Consider the following 15,568-nt stretch of genomic DNA (forward strand, 5'->3'; position numbering starts at 1 on the left):
GTGATTGACAGAGACACCAAAAATGACATTAATGGAAAAACTGGTCACTCTTTCGACTCGCTACAGAAAATATTTGCATACATTAAAGACAAACTCTTGACTTCAATTTATTATGTTAAATTGACTCTCTAAGCTAATCTTCAAATATAAAAATAAAATAAAAATGTCCACTCTTACCAGTTTTTTAGCAACTTAGGCAATTTCACCTACAGCATCCTGTTTTTGTAATGGTAGCCAAAGTTTGCCCTGATGAGGGGCGGGTGTAGTACTGACTGAGCAGATATAAATCTCTCATGCTTCATGAACTGTAACTTTAAAACCGAGACCTCTAAAAGGTTTATTTCCTGTTTGGTCCTCACTCTTGATTTGAATAAACATCAGTTTGCCTTTTCCCAGTCAGACTTAGTCCTGACTTCCTCCAACCATTTAAGGACCTGAGTTGCATTTCAGAATACACAAGTTAGCTAGATAACTTCAAAAAGTGTTATTATTGAGGTGTTAATAAAAACATGACTGAATTAAAATACACACCTAATTTTCACATTTTTATTTACGGATTGAAATCAGCATCACTAAAATGCAGACCGTCTGATCCCCTCGTAGATTACACCAGAGACAGCTTCCTGTATCTGTGTCACGTGGAGACAGGTGGTTTAATAGGCAGGTGTATAGGTGTGTGTATATTGCTTCCAATGGGAGTGAACACAGATTAGGACCGATTCTTTTGCCCCATAGTCAAGTAAATATTGGACCCATTCTTCACAAGCCACATCTCTCCAGAACATTCTGACGCTAAAATGCCGTTGTTCAGACGGACACATCAGGAGAAAATGAACTTTGTTTGAGAGCGGTTTCTGTCTCAGGACCAAACTCACGTCAGATCGGGCAACACAGACAAGCTAACTTTGTTCGTGAACTCCCTAACAAAACTAATCTATGCTAAATATGTCTTGTCGCTGTGAAAATATCTAATGTTAGCAAAAGAAAAAAAATTATAAATTACACAAATTTAACTTCTTATCCATCCACACAACATTCGCTACACTTTCAAACGAGGCCACGCCCCTTTAGGAGACAGGAAGTGTGTACCGTTTCATACCATTGGCGCTGCTTGAAATGCGCTCTCTTTAGTATACGCAGAGGATCTTTGATTAAACTCATTTTAACCTCAGCTAACGCATTCTTAACTTCCTCCATGTCTGATGACAGCCCAGTCTGTTGCCCCTAGAGACCACAGCATCAATGGTCTTACTTGTGCAGCGTGGCGACAGCCTCCCTGGTCTTGATCTGATCCAGGCCGAAGGTGAGGGCAAAGCGGCGGGCCAGCTCCTTGATGCCGCTGACGTGAGACGACGTTCGGTCCAAGTTGGGCCCCTGGTCCTGCAGCAGCTCGTTGAACAGCTGCAACACACACACACACACACACACACGTTGTGTTTGTGGGTGTGCACACTAGAGCGCTCGTAACTTAAAGTGCTCATATTATGCTTTTTGGCTTTTTCCCTTTCCTTTATTGTGTTATATATCTTTTTTGTGCACGTTATAGGTTTACAAAGTGAAAAAGCCCAAACTCCACCCCAAAGGGACTTACCACCTCCAACAGAAAACACCGTTCACAAACTGCTCCAAACAGCTCTATTGTAGTCCAGCCTTTACTTCAGAGACCAACATAATGCTCGCCTAGCTGCTAGCGTGGCACGCCCTCATACTCTGCTTCTGACTGGCTAGTAGTCCTTACCTAGGTACTGCACATGTGTGACTCCCAACAAAGATGGTACAGAAGTGCGATACCTCACTCTGCAGCTAAAACAGAGAGCTCAACACACAGGGTGAAAAGAGGAGCTACAGCAAAGTGCAGTACAACAAAAATGTTATTTTTTGCTTTTTTTTTTAATTAAACCACATAAACCTATTCTGATATAACCTCTAAATACAATTATGAACCTGAAAATAAGCATAATATGAGCACTTTAAAGAATGCACTATCTTAAGCTACAGAGCTGTGCATGTGTCCTGTCCTCACCTGCTGCAGACTGAGGATGAGCGTCTTGGCACAGAGAATCTTGTCCGTCTGTCTGGTTTTACTCAGGGTCTCCTTGATGATGTCGCCATAATCATTATAATACTGAGGCAGAGAAACCAAACAGTTAAACACATGAAAGATGACAGTTTAGTACATTTATTCTCATATCTACAGATTTTCACCGAAAATTGAAACCAAAACTTTTTTTACAAAATTTATGTAAAGAAAATTTGACTTCCCAACTTAAGTTACTTTTTTGTTTAAAAACAAAAAGAAGAAAAAAAAAGAAGAAAAACGCTCCCCCCCAATTTATTTCACCTGCATTAAACGTGCAGTATACTCGCCATTTCCGACTATTTTGTCACGCGACAGTGTGACAAAATGCCGTAACTATTTATACTTGCGCGTGGTGGTCGCGACACTAGTTGCGGTCTTCTCCTGAACAGAGGTGTCGCAACTGAGGAAAGGCTACCGACTTTTCTATTTCTACGGACTCGAAGAAATAGGTAAACAATGGCAGAACTGGCAGCAGCACTGACGTCGATGTCAACAGTGGCTAAGATGATATTGGAGTCAACGGATGAGGAAGAACAGTTGCTTTTGAGCCTGCTTGCAAAGAAACAAAGAAAAAGAAGGTGGAATGTTCGTCCTTTGAATAACGCCAGACATAAATATGGTGAGTTCAATATCCTTGTGAAACAAATGAGGATGATAGACGAAGAGAAGCACTTAGAATACTTCAGAATGGCTGCATAACGATTCGATGACCTACTTCGTCGGATCAAGCCACCATAAAAGAACTCCTCTTAACCCAGTAAGTTTACAAGAGAGACTTGCAGTCACTCTGAGAGGCACCTCTGAGAGGTACCAGTCAGAATGCAGTTGCTCGGAAAGCTTGCCCTCAAACTCGTCCATGCGCACTTTAAATCCTGGCGCGCCAACGAGATCTACGTCATTTTGACGTCACATTGTTGCGTAACAGGTCGGGAACGGCGACTGTAAAAAGGCCTTTAGATCGTTCTTTCCTCCTCTATTTTGTAATCATTGCATTTAACTTCTGTGCTTTATCTCGCTACAAATGAAAAATGATTACCAAGAAAAAACTGCTACATCTTAGTGCAGTCTCATTTTCACATTTAACAACCTCAAACTTTACAATGCTGTATCATTAAATTGTAACAGGGAATCAAAGATATTGCTAAGGGAAACTAAGGGAATGTTTTGTTTTACGTTTTCTCATCATCTTATTTTAACCACATTACCTGCCGACTTCCAATTAGTATCAGTTTCATGCTGCCTCTTTATTTTATGTCGATTATATGTGTCCATATTCATGTCAAGTACAGCTGAACAGTCACCTTCATGTAGTGTTTGAAGATGTCGGCAGCGGCGGGCATGTCCACGATGTCGTAGATGATGAGTTTGCAGAAAGCCGCGAGTAGATTTCTCCTTTTGTGTAGAGCCTCAATCTTGTTGGCCTCGTCTTCCTCGTCTCCCTCTAGAGGTAGACAGATGGAGAAGTGAGGAGGAGGAGAACAGGAAAATATCATATGAATAGGGGCATTTTGTTGATTCTTCAAACTATCTTCAAGCTTAACTCATTCTTATCTAACTCCTAAAACAATGTGCCTGGACCCAAAACTCATACACACTTAAATTGAGAGACTTGGTGGAGCCCAAAATTATGCAAATTATGTATAAAGTCAAAAATAGGATGGTTCCAGATTGTATCCAGAAGCTGTTTCGGATTAGAGAGAGCAAGTATGAACTAAAGGGAATGTGCATGTTCATAAAGATTAGAACAAATGTAAAACAAAGATCTATATCGGCAAATGAGTACACATGTGGAATCCTTTAGATGAGGAAATGAAAATGTGTAACACGCTACAAAGATTAAAAAAAAAAAAAAAAAAAAAAAAGATGCTAAACAAATATTAAAGTGAGGCATGTATGGCAATGTGTGTATGAATGGGAATATATTTTGTTTTGTTTATTCTGTTTTGTTTTATATCTTCTGTGTGTTAATATGCTATATGTACAGTATATAACATACAGAAATCAATAATACATATAATATGAGTGATAAGATGCTGAGGGACCTGAGAACTAAATATAAATAAAATAGAATGTAAAAACAGTAGGTGTAATAAGCAAATGCTTCAACCTACACCTTTTTCGTTCAGTATTGATAATAAACGGGTTAAGATGACACTGTATGTATTAAGGCTAGAGATGCACCGATTGACCGGCCAGTGCCCGGAATCGGCCGATTTTCACGTGCTCGGTCATGACCGGTGACCGGCCAGTCCGATTTTATTCCGGTCAAATGCACTCGGGCGCCGCATGTCCGCAGTCTGCTCTGATCTCAGCCTCTCTCTCTCTCTCTCTCTCTCTCTCTCTCTCTCTCTCTCTCTCTCTCTCTCTCTCTCTCTCTCTCTCTCTCTCTCTCTCTCTCTCTCTCTCTCTCTCTCTCTCTCTCTCTCCTGACCGGCTCAATAAGTGGAACATGAAACCGCGGTCCCGTGAAATATGACAGCTACAGTTTATTGGAAAATAGCGTGTGGGCACACTGATTTGATGAATTTTTGCTGTTGATCAGACCCCAGATGAGACAAAAAGCTTAAAACAGCCGGTAGACTGTCCCTCTGCCTCTGACGCTACAAGAGACGCTGTGTTAAAATAAAAACAGACTGTATTCCTCCGACCCGCTGTATTAACGTTACTGTTTAAAAACGGTTTCCGGTTAGTTGGGGTGCATATACTGCTCCACACCAACATTAAAAACGTAGTAATCTTCCCCCAGCGTTTAGTTTGTTGCTAAACTGTGTGTAAAATGAGTGGTGACGTTTATGTTTTCAGGTAACGTTACTGTTGACGTTCAAACAGGCCTGCGTGTGTTTTGAGAAATATCTTTATACTACAAGGCTATATTTATTATATTAAGTTGGTTATTGGATGTCAAAAGAAGGAAATGGTTCCAACATTGCTCTTTAGATGTGTGTGAATTTCCCACACCAGGAGTAATTTATATAGTTATATTTTATAGTGATCCATTATCTGTTCAAAAAATGTTCTATGCAAAATGTAAAATGTTCTATTTAAGAAAAGATAGAAAATAAATATTTGGGTGTGCTGTAAAGTGGTTAGAAAAAATGAAATCGGAATCGGCTAAAATCGGTATCGGCAGGTCAAACTCAAAGAAAATCGGAATCGGCCTAGGAAGTTCTAATCGGTGCATCTCTAATTAAGGCGACACTTTGTTTTTGCTTTTTTACAATTTATGTTATGTATGTGATGTTGCATATCTATGTGATCGAAATAAACTAAACTAAACTAAAAAACTAAACTTAAAAGTGCCTCGTAAGAAGCTCTCACCCATGCTCTGACTCTCGTCATCCTGGTCGATGAAGACGTGGTCCAGGACGAAGTTGAGCAGCTCGTTCTGCAGAGTGCTGTCTGGGTTGAAGACCAGCGGCTGGAGGCCCTCCCTGCCGCCGGAGACCAGCTGGTGACTGAAGATCATCAGCAGGTCGCAGAGAAGCATGAACGCCTGCACAAGAGGCACACACCAGCAGTTATCATTGGATGAAAAAAATGTTCCCAATTCATTCTACAACAAAAAGTAAAGACTGATTTCTTGTGATAACAGAAAACATGCTTAGTTTTGTCAAAAAGTTTTTAATGGGTCAACAAAAGCATTTCTGCCTATTGCCCTCTTTAGTCTATTAGAACATCAAAATAAACTGATCTGTATGTTCTATGAAGAAAAAAAAAATCTATTTAATTCATCTATCTATCTATGTATCTATTAAGGGTGTGACAAGAGATTTTAACACCATTTAAAAAAGAACTTCAATAACGAAATATGGCTGGAGAAATAGTCTCATTCAATTGAAAGTCACAAAACTCAAAAACTCGAAACTCCAGCACTGTGAAATGTTTTGCCACTAACTCAAATCGCTATAACTGATCCTCTTGAGACCTAATAACTACGGCGTTTCCAACAGGAATCCAAAATGCTGCCACAAAAAAGTGGCAGGTAGTGTTGGGTACCGTTTCAAATTTTTACCGCTACCTGAAATTCGGTGCCGATACCCAACGGAAATCGCGAGAGAACTTTAACCTCGGCGAGGAATTTCGTCACGTTTATAATACCGCGAGATCTCGTCACAACTCTATGTATTTTGTGTATCTAGAAAGATCACTACTTGGCAAACCTTGCGGTCCTAACATATCACACACTGTGACAGTCATGTTTGATCTGTACTCAGGACTGTTTCTAGTTTTTAAACTGGTTCTGTTCTCCACAATCCCAAAACCTTTCTGACAATAATGCACACATTTTATTACGTCTAATTCTTAAGTGGATGTGAACGTGTGAGCAGTTCATACCAGGTGTGTGACGTTACCTGTTCTTTGACTGGTGTGTTGACGTTGGACAGGCACTGCTGGCACACAGCCAGGAAGGACTTTACCACTCTCCTGAGAGCCACCAGGTCATCCTACGTGCACACACGCACACACCACAATTAATGACCACTTCAATGGAAATCAATATTAAACAGCAGTTTCAGTCAGGCTAAAATGTCTGCACCAGTGAAGTAATCCAACTTTAATGATTTCATTTAATCATCAATTAACTTCATTGAGGCAGAAGAATCAATACACTTTGTGCCTGTCAAAGGGCTCAGAGAGCAACAATAAAAATCGACTGACGATGATCGGGTTTTGTTTCCGTTTCACATGGTCAGCCCAGGCCATATTACATCTGTATTCTGTACACTTCAAATGATCAAGAGAAAATAATCTTTAGTTGTAGCTCTAGTTAATCATTTAATGGGGAATCTTTAAGCTGCTGTAAGTCAGAGTGCAGAACTATTGAACTTAGGCTAAAATGACCCCCCTCTTCAACTTAAACTACTGCACTGCTGGAAAGAGGCAAATGTTCCCCAGCAGTGGATTAGGGGTTAAACTATTTTAGAGGTGTGGGCTTTGGTCCACCACAAAACAGCAGCCATGGGATCTGATGCCTCTGTGCGGTGTTTAACTGCTAGATAAGATGGATTGGGGGTAAGCCCTTGAATTGGGGGGTAAGCATCCTGTCTGATAGTGTGATGATTTTTCACATCTAAGCTGCCCCTCTCTGCAGAAATACAGATAAGCTCCTGTCCCTCTGGGCCACGGATGCTCTGCCACAGTGGTCTTAACTCTGAGGATAAACCTGGGATCTGAGTGTGCGGTGTCAAAGCTCTGTCAGTGATGTGAGTCCAGCACCTTGCTGGGAGCCCCCTCCGTGATCTTGACCAGCTGCCAGAGGACGGAGTAGTGGGAGCACTGCAGGGCCTGGACGGCTATCTGCTCTGGCATGGAGCCCTGCTCGATGCCCGCCTTCAGCAGCCGGTAGCAGCTCCCAAATAAATCCCACCGTGTCAGGTCGTGCGCACTGAGTCAGGAAACAAGAGGAAAACACACTAGGTTTCATAGAGTACGTTCAGTCATCAAGCTCATTTGGTAGAAATCTGTTTTACATAACTTAAGAGTATGTTTTGATATGGTGTCAAAACTCAACTAGTATTACACAAATGCTTATATATGTTCTCTTAGGATGGATGGATGGATGGAAGGTAAAGGTGTGAGGTTTCACTGGTCTCACGATTCGATTAGGATTACCCTGTCAACGATTTGACAGCCTGATGCCTCACGAAGCGTCCCCTCCTCAATATTATTATTTATTGCTACGCATGGTTTTCATCAACAAATTCAAGCAGTCAGATGTATATGAACTCCCCTTTTTATTGTATCTGCTCTTAAAAAAGACACTTCCTGAATGTAGCGGAGTCTAAACACAGCAGACAACAGACAAAAAGGCAAAGCCCAAAAAAAAGCAGCAACCGGAAATTCAACAAGTAACATCATCAGGCAACAATTGATTATGGTCTGTCACTGCATTGATGCATCATCATCTATGTCCGCATCGTGATGCAATGATTAATTTCAACACCCCTAATGGATGGATGGATAGATGGCTAGATAGATAGATAGATATATGGATAGATAAGAGAGAGTCTTACTTGTGAAAGGCCGTGAGTCTCTTGAGCATGGATAAAACATTGTAGATATCGTCGTCATCGGCCTCCTCAGCCTGCAGAGGAACAAACACCTGTTTGTAAACGACTATGTTTTTGTGCACCTTAAAGGTCCCATGACATGGTGCTCTTTGGAAGCTTTTATATAGACCTTAGTGGTCCCCTAATACTGTATCTGAAGTCTCTTTCCCGAAATTCAGCCTTGGTGTAAAATTACAGCCACTAGAGCCAGTCCCACAATGAGCTTTCCTTAGGATGTGCCATTTCTGTGTTCGTAGCTATTGTGGAGGCGAGGGGGGGGCAAGGTGGAGGGTGGGGATGTGGCCTTGACCAACTGCCACTTTGCTCGTTTGAAAGCCAAGATGTCTCTCTCTCTCTGTCTCTCTCTGTCTCTCTCTCTCTCTCATGGGTGGGCCAAATTCTCTGGGCAGGCAAAGCAGAGAAAGGGGAGGTAACCTTGCTCCTTATGACCTCATAAGGAGCAGATTCCAGATCGGCCCATCTGAGCTTTCATTTTCTCAAAGGCAGAACAGGATACCCAGGGCTCGGTTTACACCTATCACCATTTCTAGCCACTGGGGGACCATAGGCAGGCTCGGGGAACGCATATTAATGTTAAAAAAACTCATAAAGTGAAATTTTCATGCCATGGGACCTTTAAAACTGTATATTTCTAATCATCCACACTTCCTGTGCAACTTGAGACTGAATTTCGAACACATGCTCAATGGCCAACACCGGCTACGCGTCCCGTCGTACCTCCTGCAGCAGCTCCTCCACGGAGTGAGCGAAGCGATCAGTCATCTCGTCGATGAGCTGGGAGCGGGCGATGTCCACGCGGTTCATGATGGTGTACTCCTCGGAGCACAGGATGCTGTAGGTCTTACTGCAGGCCTCGAGGACATCCATCTCAATGTGCTTATCCACCACCAGCCGGATCTGCTTCAGCAAGGCGTCCAGGTGCTTCTCCATGCGCCCCGCGCTGTACACGTCCAGGTCAAAGAACTGAGGGATCTGCAGCAGGTTGGCTACCTTCTCCGAGTCGGCCTGGTACTGTGGAGAAGGAGACGGGGAGGTGGGAATTAGATACAAGCAGACTTCTAGCATACAGAAGAAAAAAAAAAAAAAGTCACAAGCAGATATACAGAGGCATGAAAGAGAAAGACAGACCCATCAATCAACTTTGTTTCTGTTTCCCAGTTAGTAAAATGGTTGATTACATTTTAAGTATTTGGTCAGCACACTTGTCCAGAGTGGCATACATTCAATAAGACTTCTCCTGACTATAGAACACCCTGAACAATTATTTCGACAAACCGATCAGTCACTCAGCCCACTCATTAATCAGTGTCACTGGCCTCTCCGTTGCTGGCCCTGAGCAGACTGCAGGCAGGACTTCAGGAAGCGCTTACCTTGGACAGAAGCATGGGCAGAGCCATGATGAAGTGCTCTGTCAGTTTGTTCTTATCGTCTATCTGGGTCTTCCTCTCCTTTGCTGTCAGCACCTGGACAAGCAGACACAAAAGGTAAGGTCAAACGTAGCACTAGGTAGGAAAAAGGGCAATAAAACAGTGACTTTGTGTTCAGAGGTAATATCATGTCCTTAGATTATAACCAGGAGAGTTATTTATGTGTAGAAAAAAAATTCTGCTTTTGCTACCTCTGTCCGCAACCCATAAATCTGCCAAGGACACTGTTCCTTGCTGACAATAAATAAGTAAATCCATAAATAAACAAATGAGCAAACAAGCACACTCTGTTCATTTGTTATTTTGACAAATTTAGCAAGATTGGTTAACTCTTTGATATTTGTAGTGACACACTTTGGATTGTTTCTCTCATTGTCAAACCCACGAAAACAGATACTAGTCAACTTGATCCCCTGTCAAACGGTGGGCATGGACAATAAAGTGTTATCTTATCTTAGAAAATTGGCAGATTAGGACTGCCCCATCTAAATTCAGACAAATTATCTCTCTACACGGTATCTAATAGCATCCACCTGCTCTCTCATCACATCAGTCTCACTTTCTACTCAACTCGTGTACAACGAACGCTCGAAGTATAGCGTGTATCCTTGACCTACCCGTTTGCCGGTGCCTCTGCCAACAGGTGGGTGCGCCTCTGCTGCCTGTCGGATGGTGCACACCATCAGCTCTATCAGAGCACTCTCCTGTCTGTCTGACAACACTGCAGGGACAAGACGGAAGGAGAGAGAGAGAGAGAGAGAGAGAGAGAGAGAGAGAGATACAAAGAGGAGAGAGAGAAACAAAAGGGAGCGTCAGATTGTCAGCAAAGGTCAGAAACAGAGGGATTCAAAAGAGAGAGTTTCAATGAATTTCACTGCACTACGAGCAACACTACAAGCAACAATCTTTTTAACCTAACCTACCTCACTTTACTTTTACTTAACGTTTTTATTTTTCTGCATTATAGCTAGGTTACTTCACGTTACTTTATACAATTATTGACTCCCTCTTTTCTTACTCTTATTTTTAGCTTGACTTTGACTGTGAGCAACTGCAACTGAACAGCTTCCCTGAGGGGATCAATAAAGTATTCTGATTTTGATGAACAAGATTTTATTGCATCATCTCCACTTGCATATTTCTTTTTTTTTTTTGCTGTGATCTTGTCCTTGACAAGTGACCTAAAACAATTTCATAGGCTTAAAGAGAGAACAATAACAGTGCGTGTCTTACCCTCCTCTCCCTGCACAGCCTCCTCCAGCAGAAGTTCAGTCATACACTCCCAGTCTTTCAGCAGCTCCTGAGAGCTTTCCCACAATGAGTCCACTAGGTAGGCTGCATGCTCGTGGAGCTACATACACACAGACACACACTTAGTACATGATCAGGTCTTGCAGGCATTGTGTCAAATCTTATTGCTGAAATCCAAAACTTTTTTTATCAACTACAAAAATGGTTTTCGTATTAGCAGAGTGAAATGTCATCAAACAATCGAGTAACTCAAATGTGTAATATTACAGTACAGGCCAAAAGTTTGGACACACCTCATTCAATGCGTTTCCTTTTATTTTCAGAACTATTTACATTGTAGATTCTCACTGAAGGCATCAAAACTATGAATGAACACATATGGAATTATGTACTTAACAAAAAAGTGTGAAATAACTGAAAACATGTCTTATATTCCAGTTTCTTCAAAGTAGCCACCCTTTGCTTTTTTATTAATAAGGGAAATAATTCCACTAATTAACCCTGACAAAGCACACCTGTGAAGTGAAAACCATTTCAGGTGACTACCTCATGAAGCTCATTGAGAGAACACCAAGGGTTTCAGAGTTATCAAAAAAGAGCAAAGGGTGGCTACTTTGAAGAATCTAAAATATAAGACATGTTTTCAGTTATTTCACACTTTTTTGTTAAGTACATAATTCCATATGTGTTCATTCATAGTTTTGATGCCTTCAGTGAGAATCTACAATGTAAATAGTCATGAAAATAAAGAAACACATTGAATGAGAAGGTGTGTCCAAACTTTTAGCCTGTACTGTATTTACTTTATTGTCACTGTGAAGCAGGACAGGACCGGAAGATTATTTCTTTTCTCATTATTACAGTCTCCAATGATGCAAATGTGACAGTTTCAGGGTTTTACCATACTCTACCACATCAAAAGGATATATCAATATATTATTTAAAAATAGCAAAGGTTTTTTAAAAAATAGAGTACCTTTTGTACTCCGTAAAGTGTGAATCATGTGTTACCTCACTCTCCAGAAAGAAGAGCACCAGCATGCGGATGAGATTCCCGTTGGGACTGCTCCTCCCTCGGCGCTTAGCCAGCGCTTCCTCTGCCTGTGGGTCATGACGACTGAACAATCTGACAGACAGGGAGAGAGAAAGCGTGATTGAGAGAGAGAAATGAAGAAAAGGTGAATAGACAGAAGCAGAGATTGAAAAAGAGGAAAGACAGTAATAGAGGCAAATAAGGTAAAACATTCAAAATTAGGGTTGCACCATACGAGTAAAATATCTAATTGCGATTGTTATGACTGATATTGCGAAGTGATTCACGATATTGGAGGGAATGATCATTTCTGTACCATTGTTCTCATTTTCATTGAAAAATAATAAATGTTTGATTTTTGCGAAGCTCTGTACTTTAGTCTGTTGGATAGGATTTGTAGGCCGGGACATCTCTGCAGCTCCACAACACTTCATTCAGAATAGTTTGACACATATTTTGCCTTTAACAAAAATGTGTCAACACACACACACAGACACACACACACACACACACACACACACACACACAGACACACAGACACACACACAATCCAACTAAAAGTAAAGCTCAACATAATTTCAAGTCAGAATTATTTTAGGGTAAATTAGGAGAGACATCAGGACGGACTAACTTCCTGTGCAGGAACTCTCCAGCAGCAACTGCCACCGGTCGGTGGGCAGAGTAAACCAGGTGGTACACATTCTCACAGTCCTCATTGGACAAGGCGTCTTCACTGCCCCTGCAACAGATAATCACAATGAGTTAACACTTAACACAAAAGATTCAAACATTCAAAATTGGAGTGTCTCCTCAGCAAAAATGAGGGAGTTTAAGAATCCAAAAATAATTATGTAGAACTTTTTTAAGCTTCGTTAAAATGTATTAAACATATGACGTGATGTTTGTGGGCCCAAGTGTGATGAGGATTACAAGTGAACCGAGCCTGCAGAACAACCCTAGTTAAGTTCCTGGTTGGCGGACAAACCGTAAGCTGCCTGACGCCAAAGCTCAGGGCGCTGTCCGTTCCCATCCCGCTCTGAAGCATCAGGTCTACAATACTGACTCCGTCACCCTGAACATGTGCGCCTTTAATGACTTGACAGTTATGTGATTAAGACCCATTATGAATGAAGTGTAGGTATGAATAAGCACTGAAGTTACTTACTGCAGGATGAGTGTGACCAGTCGGATGGCCTCCACAGCCACATCGTACTCCTTATCCAGAGTCATCGATACGATACGGTCCTGTCAAAACACATATTTGAACGGGGAAAGAACCGATCATAAAATCTAAGCATCGCTTAGTCATACCGTTGAATATCTTCAAACCAGTCAGGAGTCTTATTTTCATTCTTGCGGGTTTTACCTTGAAGCGGTTAGTGAACAGCTCTAACTTGGGGAACAGTTCTCGGTTTGTGTACAGGTTCTGCAGAGCCTTCAGGCACTTCAGACGCACCTCTCCTTGCTGAAAAAGAGGGAGACAGTTAAAAGCAGATTCTGGTGGGCTAAAGGTTTACCATTCTGTCTTGGTGTAAACATCATCAGAGCCATTGAATCAATTTTAAAAACATCTTCGAGTCTTGAAGAAATGCGAGACAACAAAAAAAACAGCCAGGAGGTGGTATGACTGTGTGCTCACCCTATCGTGTAGTGTCCAGCCAACATATTTCAGGTAACTATCATTAAGAAAAGCATCGCTGTACATCTTCATCCACACTCCTATCTCCTCGATACAGATGGCTCGGATTTCAGCAATTGCATCCCTAGAAAATAAAGAGCACAACCACCGTCATCATTATCAGTATTGTGACAAACAAGGCTCTGAACTGCTCGGACAGACAACATTTAATTAAATCAGCCCGGTGCCATCTGAATGTTAATTATCAACATTATCAATGTTTGTGGTCATTAGGACTGGCAGTGGGCGGCTGGTAAGCATCACTACAATCAACTGAAGTAACATTACCTTCTACAAAATTACAAACAGCAATAATGAAATCATCATCAACATGCACAAAGTGTACCTGTAGCGATGCACAAAGATTCCCTTGAAAATGGAGTTCATCATATTCTCTATTTCATCTTGGTTTTCCTGAAGCTGCAAAGAGAAAGAAAGAGAGGACATTTTTTACAAACATTTTGATATACAGCAGAATATCCCAACAAGCTCAACAGTGATAACAGCCGTTATTCCTAATTGATAGAGCACATCACAATACACTGAGTTGAGCGAAAATCCCAGCTCTATGCATGAAAATTCTGCATAAAAAGCTTTAGATTCTGATATCTATCAAAACCCGAAAAGTCACATCACACAGCAGCCAACCTCCTTCCTCTTCTGCAGCAGCAGCTCCAGCTTCTCGTTGGCTCGTTTGCCGGCTATCTTGTTCCTCTCGGCCTCGTACTGTCTCTGGGTGTTGTCCTGGTGAATGCTCAGGTTCAGCGCCACGTTCACCAGCGCTGTCATCAGCTTCATCGCTACGCAGAGACAAAAAGGCACATATTAGGCTCAGCTATAAGTTTTCCCAGCAGCAAATAATTTTTTTTAAGATGAACAGTTTTTAGTTTGATTTAACAAAAACCCAAGAACATACAGCTCACAGCATGAACACATCCCCTCCCCCCCTTAACCCCCACCACTCGTCATCACCACTTACTCAGACAAAAATTAAGATGAAATAATAACCATAATATTTAATACAAAACAATAAAATGATTAACAAAACAGACAACTGTAAACCACATACATATTGAGAAATACATTTTTTATGTGACATTATCGGTCTTACCTGCACACAAGTGTAGATTCAATTGTACAATATCAAGTTTACAACACAGGAATCACAGTGAATCTTTTTTTGAATTTTTATTGTGTCAAATAAAATAGTATGAAAATAGTATGCAAATATGGTATATCAGAAGCATGAAGATGTAACAGGGAATGCTGTTGTCACACATACGTGACAATATATGGTTCCTCAAATCAAACAACTTTATAATTGACGGGTGGCATGTCTACCGTTAATCTTACTTGTTTCGTTACTGCTTTATTCTCTTAACAGACACTTGGGACCTGTATTTATTATCATTGTAAAATGTAGCGCTACCAAAACAAAAATCATTAGTGGGGTTATCATTTATTGCCGGAACCATGTGGAGGTGTCTGTAACTCACTTAAATACGGTTTAGCAACGTGCTGTGCCAATAAATCTCTTATTGTTATGATAAGAACTGTCCTTAATAAAGCTGGTGTCATTACCTGCTAATGTGGAGGTGTGTCTGAAGGCTCGCACTTGAGAGTCCGAGAGCCCGGTGAGGAGGGAGATCACCGTGTCCATCATGTACTCGTCGTAGATGATGCTGTACTGACACTGGCGGATCAAAACGCTGATAAACTCGCAGAAGTTGTAGCGGAACTTCTTCCACAAGGGCCCTGGCATGGTGAGAGGATAATCGCCGCTGTCCTGTTGACAGAAACATAGTGATCAAAGACACTTCATTATCGTTTATCAGGATGATCTGGTCCAAGTCAATGTACTGCAAAAGTAAATTCAAATCCAAATTATTGTTTTATTTGTTAAGTTTAATCAAAAATGAAAAGGTCTTAACATGAATCCCACATATTATTAGCAAATATAAATCAGCCTATTTGTGAAAAATACAATATTGATGATAGGCACACGTTACTGGAGGCCCAGTTTAATAT

The 15,568-nt window shown here is 41.2% G+C and overlaps 1 protein-coding gene across 5 annotated transcripts in view; it reads right to left on the reverse strand.

Moving 5' to 3' along the window:
• Positions 1–15,568, reverse strand: part of stag1a (stromal antigen 1a) — a 59,098-nt gene that overhangs the window by 6,067 nt on the left and 37,463 nt on the right. For all 5 annotated transcript variants that reach the window (XM_039785789.1, XM_039785788.1, XM_039785790.1 and 2 more), the window contains 19 exons: positions 15,122–15,326; positions 14,189–14,340; positions 13,887–13,960; positions 13,502–13,625; positions 13,229–13,327; positions 13,028–13,107; positions 12,494–12,601; positions 11,841–11,955; positions 10,812–10,929; positions 10,196–10,299; positions 9,522–9,614; positions 8,869–9,162; positions 8,095–8,165; positions 7,298–7,466; positions 6,433–6,525; positions 5,399–5,573; positions 3,382–3,521; positions 2,024–2,125; positions 1,253–1,401 (listed from right to left, as the gene is read on the reverse strand). In XM_039785789.1, coding sequence (XP_039641723.1) covers positions 1,253–1,401; positions 2,024–2,125; positions 3,382–3,521; positions 5,399–5,573; positions 6,433–6,525; positions 7,298–7,466; positions 8,095–8,165; positions 8,869–9,162; positions 9,522–9,614; positions 10,196–10,299; positions 10,812–10,929; positions 11,841–11,955; positions 12,494–12,601; positions 13,028–13,107; positions 13,229–13,327; positions 13,502–13,625; positions 13,887–13,960; positions 14,189–14,340; positions 15,122–15,326 — 2,465 coding nt within the window. The remainder of the gene's footprint in view (positions 1–1,252; positions 1,402–2,023; positions 2,126–3,381; positions 3,522–5,398; positions 5,574–6,432; positions 6,526–7,297; positions 7,467–8,094; positions 8,166–8,868; positions 9,163–9,521; positions 9,615–10,195; positions 10,300–10,811; positions 10,930–11,840; positions 11,956–12,493; positions 12,602–13,027; positions 13,108–13,228; positions 13,328–13,501; positions 13,626–13,886; positions 13,961–14,188; positions 14,341–15,121; positions 15,327–15,568) is intronic.

Source organism: Perca fluviatilis, chromosome 20, assembly GCF_010015445.1.
Source record: "Perca fluviatilis chromosome 20, GENO_Pfluv_1.0, whole genome shotgun sequence".
Lineage (NCBI taxonomy): Eukaryota > Metazoa > Chordata > Actinopteri > Perciformes > Percidae > Perca > Perca fluviatilis.